This window comes from Ambystoma mexicanum, chromosome 4q (assembly GCF_040938575.1).
Source record: "Ambystoma mexicanum isolate Mex_15411 chromosome 4q, UKY_AmexF1_1, whole genome shotgun sequence".
NCBI classification, from domain to species: Eukaryota; Metazoa; Chordata; class Amphibia; order Caudata; family Ambystomatidae; genus Ambystoma; species Ambystoma mexicanum.
This window is the reverse complement of record NC_090928.1, coordinates 1185814208-1185827325: the sequence shown is the minus strand read 5'-3', so window position 1 is coordinate 1185827325 and position 13118 is coordinate 1185814208. Positions and strand designations below refer to the sequence as shown.

General features: G+C 42.5%; 1 protein-coding gene across 1 annotated transcript in view; it reads left to right on the top strand.

Annotated features, from left to right (window-relative positions):
* Positions 1 to 13118, top strand: part of DNAH8 (dynein axonemal heavy chain 8) — an 8835797-nt gene that overhangs the window by 4975448 nt on the left and 3847231 nt on the right. The window contains exon 43 of the mRNA XM_069608756.1: positions 7146 to 7318. Coding sequence (XP_069464857.1) covers positions 7146 to 7318 — 173 coding nt within the window. The remainder of the gene's footprint in view (positions 1 to 7145; positions 7319 to 13118) is intronic.

Below are 13118 nucleotides of genomic sequence, written 5' to 3'. Positions count from 1 at the left end.
CTTCACGTTATTCTGCATCTCAGCAGCGTAACGCTCACCGTGTCTGCAGTCCAGTATTCATTCTACAGCTACGCCCGTTTGTGTCCAGAGCCGATCGTAGAGAAAAGGAAAGAAGAAGAGAAGGTTAGAACAGGAAGATTCCCATTTGGTCATCATCTTCTCCTGGAGCAGCCGCACCTGTAAGAAAGGTAAAAAACATTTAAAACAACCGCGTCGCATTGCCAGCTGCAGCGCCGCGCCATACTCACCTATCATTAGAGCATCTTCACGACCCAGCGCGGTCCCTGTTGAATCGCCGCTCGCAACATCAGCATCTGAAAAAATGAGAACAAACAAAAGGTGAGCGGGGTTCCGCCAAAGGCATTCACTTACTTACTGCAAGATACATATTATCGCTCGAGGCAGCACTGGTCACCATTCTACGCTCCACATTTTCGCAAAGGCGCCGCACCTGCAACGAAGATAGAGAACTATTGGTTAATCGCACTTGGGACAATATTACTTGCTAAACAGTGGTTGGTGCAAACTGACTCTTACCAAGGCGCTACCTCATACATTGAGGCGAACCCGCTCCACGCTGCATGGAAAAAGGTATGAAAGGAGCATGAGTGAAAAACAGACATTTGAACTCTAAAAGAACTATACATTTGGTTTACACGCAACTTACCTCGGAGTCATTATTTGTCTGGAACTCTGCCAAATACCTTTGGATCAGTGAAGTATCTGAAGTTTTACGCACCCCTGCACTCCAAACGCAGGATGGAGAGTTCATCCTTCCTAACTATAAGGTGAGACTTTACGAAGTTTTTGTAAAGTTTTCGGGAAGATAGTGTTAGTGTTAACCCCTCTACCACGGGTGGCTAATTCCCTTTACTGCTTCTAGGAAAATCCTCTTGCGGGCCATGCAGATGAAACTGAGTGGGCAAGTGCAGTCAATCATCACTTCGCTACGAGTCACACTGGTGGAGACCGCAGCAGTCCAGCTTCGTTCGGCGCCTCGTAGAATCAAGGTGAGCGTGACAGTATTGTGGCCTTGGTGGCAGAGACAGGTTTTCCTTCCACTCTTTTAAAAGATTTGCTTGATATAGATGGATCTTTTGTTTCCTGTCAGGTTGTGCTACCTTATAAGTACAAGTTCCTGTTCGGTCCAATATTTCATATGGCCCATGCCACTTAGAGACAAGTTTGTTTTCCGAGGTAGGCAAGAGGACCAATACTTTTGGTCCTATGGAAAACAATTGTAAGTTTACCCTTTTTGTCATCGGTGGACTTTTGTTGGATTTGGCCCTTTCCCATATGAGTAGAGACTAGATTTCGAACAAGTCTCATATGCTTGTGCAACCTGGTAGCAGTTACAAAAGGGGAAAGAGTGCCTCTTCTCTTTTTTACCAGATCTTCCTGAGCATGTCTAGGACATCTCTAGGTTCTCTACCATAAAGTAGTTCAAAAGGAGAGAATCCAGTGGATGTATGATGGGTTTTCCTTACTGCAAATGGTGCCTAGGGGATCATACTGTCCCATTCCTTCCCATCCTTATCTACCAACTTTCTTAGGATCATTTTGAGTGTTTTGTTAAATCTTTCTACCAATCCATCTGTTTGGGGATGTGTAAACTGAAGTTCGTAAGGTGGTAAAATGGAGCAGCTCCTTGAGTTCACCCATGAGCTTGCTAATGAAATTCTCCCTGTCAGATGGGAATGCACAATCTCTAGTAGATCTTCCGGTGGGTTTTGGGGATCACCAACTGAGTTTTACTTAGGTCTTCTGTGGATGTTTCTTTTCTATATATCAATCCTTGCTTTAGGAATAAAAAAGGACTTCTCTACTCCCTCTCCTTTGGGAATTGCTTGTAAGACCACAGTTCAAGGGTGTTTATTAAACTTCAAATAATGATGTGATAAACGCCAATCTAATCCTAAATCTACAGATGGGAGCAATCTACGACCATCAAATAATAACCCAGTCCTAGTCGTGTCTTGTCAAAACGAAAGGGCCTATACAAAAAAAAAACTATTGCCAATCCTTACTTCTAAATACAAATAGTGTGGGACACAAGGTTATGGAAAGAAAGAAGTGTCAAAATTATATGTCAGGATGTACAGGCTGGTGGCCTCTCTTCCCCATGTTTGCAGCACGGGATAAGGTGGTTTTATCCCAGAGCCTTATACAGAAACTGATAGAATTCTCCATTGTATGGCTATTCGAAGGGGCTTGAAGTTTTTTCTCAACATGACTAAGTCTCACAGGGTGCAGACAAATATTTGTCACGTTTGGTTGGGTACAGCCGGGCAGGCAGCTAAGGCCACTGTAGAAAGATGGATAATCTCATTCATCTCTCATGCTTATCAAGTACAAGGCAACATTCCTCCTCAAGACCTGCGTTCATACTTGACGAGAGAAAAGAGCATTCGGTAGCCTTCCAATGTCACATACATCGAGAGGCCATATACAAAGCAGCGACATGGGCCTCACCTTCAGCCTTCTGCAAATACTACACGCTGGATTCCACCTCCAGGGCTGATGCACAGTTAGGATATTCAGTCCTAAGAAATATCTTTGCAACAGTCTAGATGCCTTCCTCCCTGAGCTAGAGTAGTGCTTTACAATCTCCTGGAAGTACCCAGGAAAGGGGACGGGACATAGGAGTAAGGAAAAGGTTACTCACCATAGTGGCTTGTGTACTCATAGTCCAATGTCCACTACCCTCCACACGCCACACTGCTGGCCTCTTAAAGTAGTAGATTGGTCCTCCCAAGCCCCTCTGTGGTTCAGGGACTGAGGGGAAGCTGTGCAGGAGGTAGGGCATCTCCTGCATGAAACTGAAACTGCACTTGTTACCAGGCTACCCTCTCATCTCAGGCCCAGGTCCTCTGCGCCAGTTGCACACCTGAACTGTCCCCCTGGCAACCCTTGCACTCAGGGACTATTTCTGTATCCCTACAGCCCCTTACCAGCACTTGCCACCTGGCATCTGCACTTACCTTGCACTGCCACCAGCGGGCCACACTTTCATTTATTGTCTTTATTTATTTATTTTACTGTCTATCCTTTGCACTGCACTACCCCCTCCCCCTTTCCCTTCGCACTTTTCCCCTTCCCCTATCCCCTGCACTTGCGCAATCTCAATATCACCTGTTAAGACGGATTTCTGAACTCTGACCTGGTGGGCAGAGGTTCAGAAGGCCAGCCTAGTTTCTTGGAACAGGGTAACCTCTGGACAAGCCAGACCAATCAAGGTAGCTATGGCAGGCGGTCAAGACTAAGGGCCTCATTAGGACCCAGGCGGTAAGGGGTTTACGGCGGCGTAAACAGCGCCGACCCTTACCGCCTGATTCCGAGGTCCCTTAGCGCCATGGCGGATTTAACACCTGCTTTTAGCAGGTGTTAAAATCCATGGCGCTAAGGGACCATGTTGTTAATTACGCCATCGTAATTTACGGTGGCGTAATTAACGCCTTCCCCACTCCCATTATGCCCTATGGGGCAAAAATGGGAATGGGGAAGGGTAAATGGGTTAATGGGGACTTACCGGCCCGCCAACCTCGGAATGGGGCGGTAAGTCCGCCAACCACCATGGCGTAAACATAGTTTACGCCATGGCGGTAAAGGTACGGCCCAGGCGGTAACTTACCGCCTGGGTCGTAATGAGGCCCTAAGTCTCAGGAGGGGTGAGGGTGACTGAAAGACCTCAATGAGCACACAGAGCAAGGACACTTACAAATTACTCCCAGACAGGTGTATATATAAAAAATATAAACACATTTATTACAGGGCCTTTGTAACTCAACACACAGTAAAATAATCACAGCAATCCTACTACACCAACACAACACTATCAATACAAGATATATACAAGACCAATAAGGTCTAAGAGTTAAAAGCACAAAATATGTTCACAACCTAGAGGGGAAGGAACATCAGCAGTGCGCATAGTCTTTAGTCCCCTTTAACATCAAACACACACCTAACTAAGAGGCAGTCCAAACCCTAAGAAAAGGGGAGCCTTATGCTCAATAGTACATGTAGTGCAGGCTCATGCGGTTCTTCCAATGGCCAAAACGGGGTCTCTTCAGGCGGCTCTAACAGCTCAGGAAGGTGGGTGAGGCGATGAAGAATAGGTTCCCACTATTTGAGGAGGCCCTACACTTGAAGGCAAAGTTGATTCCAAGGTTCGGGAATAGTTTGCTAGTATGCACTAGCAGTGGAATGGAGAGGGACCCCCAGGGGCCACTCTTGCGTAACAATGGATGGAGGCGTTAGGGGCCACCAGTTAAGGTTAGGGTTACTCCCCGACCCCAGGCACACTCCGGACCAAACTTCGCCAGTCGAGTCCACTTCGGTTACGGGTTCTACTGTGGCAATATAACGGCTCTGCGGCTTTCAAATCCGAAGATACAGTGAGGATTATCAAACAGGACAGTGGTGATTTCTCCGCTCCTGATGGATGGATGCAGCAGAAGGCTGTGCACCTCTGGCAAAGTCAGACTAAGGTGTATAAACAGCAGCAAAAAGTTTGGGGGTGTACAACTGGAGGGAAAGTTACATATAAACTGAAATCTTTCCTAACATCACCTGGCCTAGTAAGATCGTTGCCTCTGTCTTCCCTCTGCTGCTCCTCCCTTGCCTCATTGCGCCTTGAAACACCTCTTTATAGGAGCATTATAAATGCCATATCATATAATACACCAAGATGTATAAAGTGATTCAGCGTACCAGAAAAGTAGCCTTTAAAATTGTTTTAATCAGTGAGAGCAAGTTATGAGACCCCAGTAATGAATAATAGAGTGAGAACTGTGAAAGGTTGAGTTGAAATGCATTGGGGAAACAGCATACTCTGTCTTTTCTATCACAACATGTGATTCTGTACAGGCATTGAGATAGTTTATTTCTCCAATGGCCTTAAGTCTCAACAGCTGGTGTGTGTATGTGTTTGCTATTATTTATTTATATATTTATATTGTACCAAAGCCCACAGGCATCAAGGCGCGCACATTTAGACCATGACAACAAAGTTTAACAAGACAATTGACAGATTCAATAATTCTACTGGGATCTACCACCATTATCTGAAGATAGCTGTCTTCAGCGTTTTCCTAAAGGCTAGGCAGTTGCTCTGAAGTCTGACTGTCTTTGGTAATCCATTCCAAACTTGAGCGACTCTTACTGGAAAATGACCTGCAGAGCCTGTTGGTGCACTTAAAGGGAGGGCAGATAATTTGACCAGTGGATTCAGATCTCAGTGATCACCCTGGGGTTTAACAAATGATCTGTTCTCTCAGATAGAGGGGTTGCCCTGCCATGGAGGCAGCAGTGGACTGTGTTCATGGCCTTGAAGGTAATCCGTTCATTGACCGCCAACCAATACAGCGCTTTTCGGTCTACAGTGATATGCTCTCTTCTGGCTTTCTTATTGACTATCCTTACTGCACTGTTCATGATGATCTGACATCCAGCAATGCACCCTCATTTGCTCCCAGCATTAGAGCATTCTCATAGTCCAGTCTGGACAAAATGGTCGCCCTGGCAATTGTGGCACTGTTTTTCTTGTTTAGTAAAGGCCTTATGTGACTTAACAGTCATAGGTAAAATTGGCAGTTTTTGTTCATATTACTCACATGTAATTCTGCACCCATTGATGCTTCCAGGATGATGCCAAAGGTCTTTACTTTTTTAAGGACTCGTATAGAACAGTTACTGATCTGGAAGGTCTGGTATACCTTACCTAATTTTGCATGGGCCTGGCGTGATCCAAAAATCAAACTCTGTCTTATTTCCGTTAAGGCACATCTGGTTGGATGTCATCCAGACATTTATGACATTATACACTGTCTAAAATTTACAGGCATCGGTTTCATAATTGCCACTGAGCTCCTTCAACAACTGTGTGTCATCGGAATAATGTGTAAAGAACGCTCCGATGTTGTCAAGTGCTGTTCACAGAAATATCAAATACAGATTGAAAAGCAGAGGGGACAAACTAGCCCTTGAGGCTCTCTGCAATTTATGGTGGCCGGGAGAGAGAAGGATTCCCCCCAATGTATTTTAGATTAGATCTCTGGTTGGCCAGGAAAGAGAGGACCAAATATGTTGTCTTAGTTGAGCAACCCCCTATCTGTTCTAATGACTGAGTCATCTGTTCGTGGTCTAACAGGTGAAAGGCTGCAGACAGGTCGAGCAACACTAGGATGCCCGACCTGCCTTTGTCCATAATACTGATCATGTGCGTCTGAAGATCCAGCATGGCTGTCTCAGTACTATGAGCCATCCTGAAACTTGATTGTTGTTTATACAGAATGTTGTTGGTTTCCATAAATGCTTGCATCTGCACTGTGCCAGCTTTATCTAGAATCTTTAATAAGAAATTACAATTTGTAATTGGCCGTAGATTACTCGGTTCTCTTTGGTCCAATTCAGGGTTTTTCACCAAAGAAGTTACTGTGACAATTTGATGTCATCTGGAATATGACTGTCTCGGAAGGATGCTTTACTAATCGTGTAAAGAATGGTGAGAAGATTTCTTGGTGTTGCAATACTATTCTCTGGGGTAGTATGTTCTCTGCGTTATGGTGGTTGCTGCAAGAGACATCAACGTTAACTCGCACGAGCCTGGCTGGGTCTTACCAATAGATGACTCTGTCAAACAAGACTGGGCCAATGTGTTAAAGGCAGGCAAATGTAAGTGATGCTCCGTCAAAAACATAGTTACAAAACATTGCTATATGGTGCGGAATGGGTGTACCGATAATTGATTAGGAACTATGTAAAGGTGACCATTCCTTTAATATGCTGTTTCCAAAAGGCCATATATGCAAGCTATTCCCCTCCCTCACTATATGCTGAATGTACTATTCAATGATGTTGTAGCCTTGACCCAGAAAACAGGCCGGCTTGAGCTTTAACAGCAAATGCCAATTGGATGAATGCTGTTCAGCAATGAAACAGCAAATCATAGCACTGTATCCTGCACACATTTCACCTACAGCATTAAAACATATGAATTAAGTACTGTAAAAGAAAATAAGGTATCAACATATTGCACTGAATGTGATATCCAGCACCAAACAAATTTTAATCTAATACATGATTGCATAATTTTCTCTAGCAATTGAACAACCATTTTTTTTCTCACAAATTCTTTTTTTTAGGTAAAAATGCACATTAAATCAGTTAACGACTTTGAGTGGTTGAAGCAGAGCCGATTCTATTTTAAAGAAGATTTGGACCTAGTTTGGGTGTCGATTACAGATGTGAATTTTATCTACCAGAATGAATTTTTAGGCTGCACTGATCGTCTGGTTATTACGCCTCTAACCGATAGGTGAGCTTTCTCTCTTTCTAGCTTGCTCACTCTCTCTCTCTCTCTCTCTCTGTCTCTCTCTCTCTCTCTCTCTCTCTCTCTATATATATATATATATGTATATATATGTATATATATATATATATATATATGTGTATATATATAAATATAAATATATATATATATATATATATATATCACTTTATTCATGTCCTAATTTAATTCAATAACATGTATCTTATCTTGCTTTGCTATACTATTCTATGCACACGCGTGATAGTTAAACATTTTACACATTTTACAAGAACTTTGTGGGTAGCAATAGAAATAGTGATACCAGTTCGATATACACACACATTGCTTTTTATGGGAGGGTGTTAGGGACATACTTCCAGATTCATAAATATAAACTGAAAATGAAATGCATACATTATATACTGAGATATTATATATCACAAATTGAGATGCACACATTGTATACTGAAATCTATGTGTTGCACACTGAGATACTTATTTCATACTGAGATGGATATATAGTATATTGAGATTGATACATTTATATATAGGTTACACATTAAATTATGTAAACTACACTGAGATATATACATTTTATTCTGAGATGCATACACAGTAGTTTGAATTAACACAGCATAAATTGAAATATATAAGCACATACACTGTATGATGTGATATGCTATTATATGGCATTTATAACAGGCCTATACACAAGTGTTTCAAGGCGCGACGAGGCAAGGGGGGGAACAAAAGGACGACAGACAACGATCTTACTAGGCCAGGTGTCATTCAGATCGCGCAAGTATATGGGAAGGGGGGAAAAAAAGGAAGAGTGCAAGGGCAAAAGGGAGAGGGGAAAGTGCAGTACATGGGAAGTGGAATAAATAAGATAAATAAATAAGAACACATGAAAAAACAACAGGCAGGTGCAAGGAGGTGCGGACAAAGTGCTGGAAAGGGGACTGAAGGGATACAGAATAAACAGTCCCCAACTGCAGGGGTTATCAGGGAGGCAGTGCAGGTGGCCAGTTTACAGGGCCTGGGCCAGATATCAGAAGGATGGCCAGGTAACCTGTGCAATTTCAGTCAGTATACTATGTTGTACATAAATAGTATACTGAGATTTATACACCAAATATTTAGATGCATACATTAGATGCTGAAATAAATAAGCTGTACACTGAGATCCAATCATTGTATGCCAAGTGTATATTGAAACACAATCCAAGTTGTAATACTTTTATTGGAACAGCTGAAAAAAAATGTCTAACAAGTTGTGTATATCATGTAGTAAAATGTGAATGCTACATTCATAGAAATCATATTAAAAGCCTACTGAAATACATACATTAAGTGATATAAAGTGAAAATGTATATGCTATATACTGAGACACACACAATGGTATTAGAAAATGCATCTACTACATTTAAAAAGTCATACCATAAATTGAAATTTCTCACACCATAGTAGAACACATGCATTGAACAACAAATATGTATACCATACAGTGAAATATACATACTACATGTTGACATAGATAAATTAGATATTACAATCTTTATATACTGTGTGCTGAAAAGCTTGAGTTCTGCATAATGGAGCTGCTTACACCTACGAACGCTGTTTCTCATACAGATACTACTGAAAATGTCACATGACTTGTGTCCTCTACACTGGTGGAAGTGATGTGTCCTTCTCGTGTTAGTTTCATTTTGCAGAGGGTTTTTGAGAAATCAGTGCTGAGGACCTTAGACTAGGGGTGTAACGGTATACCGTTATAGATACTGTGAACAGCTTAAGTGAACTATAGTAACCGTCACGTTGTTTATACCGGTATACCGTGTTAGGACCTGCAGCTATTAAGTGAGCTTTTCAATCTGATTTGGAAAGGCTGCAGTAAGCAAGTGCTGCACATTCTAGATCTTGCACTGTGGGATGTGGTGTTTGGCAGACAAGAGCATAGGGAAAGTGAGGCCTCATTAGTAAATTCAGCTTTGATGCTGTGACCGCTCTTTCTCTGTGATCAGTAGGGTTGGGTTAAAGATCAGCCGATTTGTAGTTTTCCCACCAATTTGAAAGATGGGGAACTACACATCCAAGAATTCAAAGGAGGAATGAACTGGATGCCCTTCTGATGCATGTCCACAGAAAACGTTAGCTCTGTAGACTATGAACACTGGTACTATCAGTGGTTTGTGCTAGTATATAAACTGCCCCCCCCACTGTCCTCCATATAGATTTGCACATTGGCACTAGAGTTGTTGCTTCGCTTGATCATTCACCTGCCTTCTGCATATGGCACTGGTTTCAAGCAGGCAGGACCGATTCTACATTCAATTTGAAGTATCCAGAGCACTGGGGGTGAGATATTTATCAGGTCTTTCCTCGATTTCTGACACCATCCATGAAAGCATTCCTCTGTCTCAACTCACATGACAAGGGTCCTAATGCGCTCACACCTGGGGAAAATGGTAATGATGGGGCTGTGGTGAGGTGGTGGTACAGGCCGTATTTGTGCCGATATGTATTTTAAATTTGACATTTTCAAAATGTTTTTGTGCCACTATCTTTAAGGTAAATGAACATGTATTGCAAGAATCGAGAACGGAATCAACAGCGCCCACTGAGCGCTGTCCTGTTAGGATTACATGGTCAGTGGTGACTCCAACATCAGACCTTTATAATACACCAGGCAGATGTTAAACAAGCTATAGTGATTTGATCAATATGCAACCTTTCGGTGAGTGTGTGTTGGCTATGACATTTTGACAAAAGAAACACAATGACATGGGCTTTCAGACTTCACATGGGATAAAGCGTTATCAAAACAAACTTTTATGTTTGATTGCAGCGAGGGGTCATGATGCCCATGCCATGTGGTTCCAAAATAATGCAGGTCAATGCCGATTTTCAAAGCGATGACCTGTGACTGAGCAGCAAGCTCATTGCTCACAATGTGCATTTTAACATTTCCAATAGTCACTCTTTCATTCAAAGGTGATCAACGAGTGAGAGCCATGAAAGACCAAATCTGCGATTCGTGGAGGATCAGTTAAAAATGTGCAGAGACAAGTTTCAAAATGCGGACAATTTATGACCTTTTAAGAAAATATTTGTTAAGATTAGTTAACTCCAAATGCTATACCGCGAGAACCATGATATGCTGTCATTTGGCAAGAGTGTTCTCATACTGCCATAAAAGCAATACTGTGACACCCATACCTTGGACAGGCCAGACTCTTGGAAAGATAATCCATGCTTGACAGTTTGTTGAAGGTTTGCACCTGCCTATACTGGACTGACTTGTGGTTCCTTGGCTATCATTGTTCTGGCCTTCGGGGGTGGGGGGAAAGCTGTTTGCATCAGGGCAGGTTTAGGTCTGATATCTTAGAAACCAGAAGAGCTTTTTAATCCATATTATTGTTGATTTTCGGGAGATAATAGTTCTTTCAGTACGATGAAAGCATGACTCTGCATTTTTGGACCTTAAGTGGAATATTTTTCACATTGATTGATAGGCAGGTGTTTAGGGTAATTTCTTGAAAATATTGTATCTATGCCCACAGCTTCCTGGAGTTTAAGCTACAGCAAATATATAACGTTTAGAGGCACATTTATTTAATTTGTTCAGTTTAGGAACTGGCATAATTCCCTGCATGAGAGCTGGTCAGGCTAGTTTGATGGGCCCTGTACTGCAGCTTAGTTCAGGGTAGCCTCACTGTTCATGTTATCCACATGGGCACTCCTAAGCAGCAATACCTCACCGATGTAACAAAGGTTTAGACTTTTGGACTGGTACACAGTGCACAAATACAATTAAAGGCATATCGGCAATCAGCACAACCTTGACCCTAGCAAAGCTTAGCACCACCATTAGTTATGCATAAGAGACATCAAATGAGTAAAGTTGGGTGTGCCATTAATTAGAAGAATCAAAAGTCTTACATTCTGCCAGCTCGTCAAGATCTTCTACATTTTGTTGGGCTTTAGGTTGGGCTTCGTCTAAGATTGAAAGATTATGAGGTCCGGAGGATCAATAGAGACTATAATAGCCAAGTGCTGATGGATCCTGGGAATACGGACTATAGGGGTCTCCTCAAAAAGTTCTCTAAGCCAGGTGTATGGAAAGGGGATTTGCCATGGTCAAAAAAGCATGTATATGACCAGGATCTAGTTACAAAAAGAAAAGGTATGCGCAGAGCATTGAAACAGATAAGGGGTGACTCCTGCTCTGGGAAAAAAGAAAGGATAAGAAATATTTGTCAGACCTATAAAAATTGGTGTAGAAGCACACAACATTTGCGTCTCCAGCAAGACGCTGAGTGTATGCTGCGAGCAGTCTGTAAGAAAGACTCCAGAGCTACATGGGAGTTAATCAACAATGATGGTGTATTCCGCCATGAGAAGTCCTTGGTGATGGTGGCTCAGAGAAATTGGATCAGCCACTACAAATCCCTGTTTTCTGATCCGGGTGAGGGTCTGGCTACTCCCAAAGTCATGGGTAGGGTTAGATGGAATTTTGCTTTAGATGACCATGATGTAAGCCTTATGATTGGAAAACTGAGTGCTTACGCGTGGTGGGACCTGATGGGATCTCGAATTATGAATTAAAAAAGAACAAAGAACATTGGGCAAGTGTTGTTCTAACAATGTTTAGACAAATCATGATTAATAGATCCATACCTGAGTCTTGGAAGGAGGCCTTAATTGTGCCCATTTTTAAAAAGGGCAATAGGTCTGATCCCAAAACTATCGGCCTATCGCCCTTTTGGATGCGATGGGAAAGCTTTTTGCAACGCTTCTTCTGCGCGACCTGAAAAAATGGGCGGAAGGGAATGGAATTTTGGACCCTAGGCAAACAGGTTTTGTAAGGGGAGTGGGCGCCTCCTTAAACCTCTTCCTATTGAATTTACTAAAAGAAAAGAGCTTGGAGAAGGGATCGACACTGTTCTTGGCCTTTATGGACCTCGAACAGGCGTTCGATAGTGTATTGAGGAATCATCTGTGGGCAAAATTGCGTATGTGGGGCTGTCCGGTAGATCTGTTAGAAGCTATTGAATTGCTTTATAGCAACACTTTGGTCCAAATTAGGCTGTGTTCAAAGGGGTCATTATCTAGTAAAATTTTTACCTATCGAGGCTTGAAACAGGGGAGTGCTCTTGCGCCACTCCTGTTTTGCCCATATATTTCAGACTTGGGATTGTCTCAGGTGAATGTTCGTGCCTTTCTGCCGACAGTTAACGGAGTCCAGGTACCGTGGATCCTCTTCGCGGACGTCCTGGTCTTCCTTGATTGTACCCCCATAGGACTTAAGCGTTGTCTCCAAGCTTTTGAATTGTACCTCAAAAGTAATGGTATGAAAATTAATGAAAGGAAATCTAAGATTCTGCCGATGAAGAGCGCAAGACAGGTAAAGAAAGAGAAATGTACCTGGAGTGTGGGAGGAATCCCCTTAGAGACGGTGGATTCAATAGTTTACTTAGGGGTTACTGTCAATAGAAATGCTAATGAGGTTGCTCACTATGAATATCTATGGCAGAGAATTATTCCTTTGGTCAATCAGGGCAGGTTACTCCAGCGGAAATTTGGTAAATTCACATTAATACCGATTATAACCTTTTACAAGCAGAAGGTGGCACAGATCCGAACCTATGGAGCTGAGGCGGTTTTCCGCCTCTCATATGATTGGTGGGAGAAATTGGAGGGTCATTTTTGTTGTAAGATATTACATCTGCCGAATGATCTCCCAATGTGTACAATTAGGTTTGAATTGAGACTACAGTCTTTGGAATCATTAGTAACTTG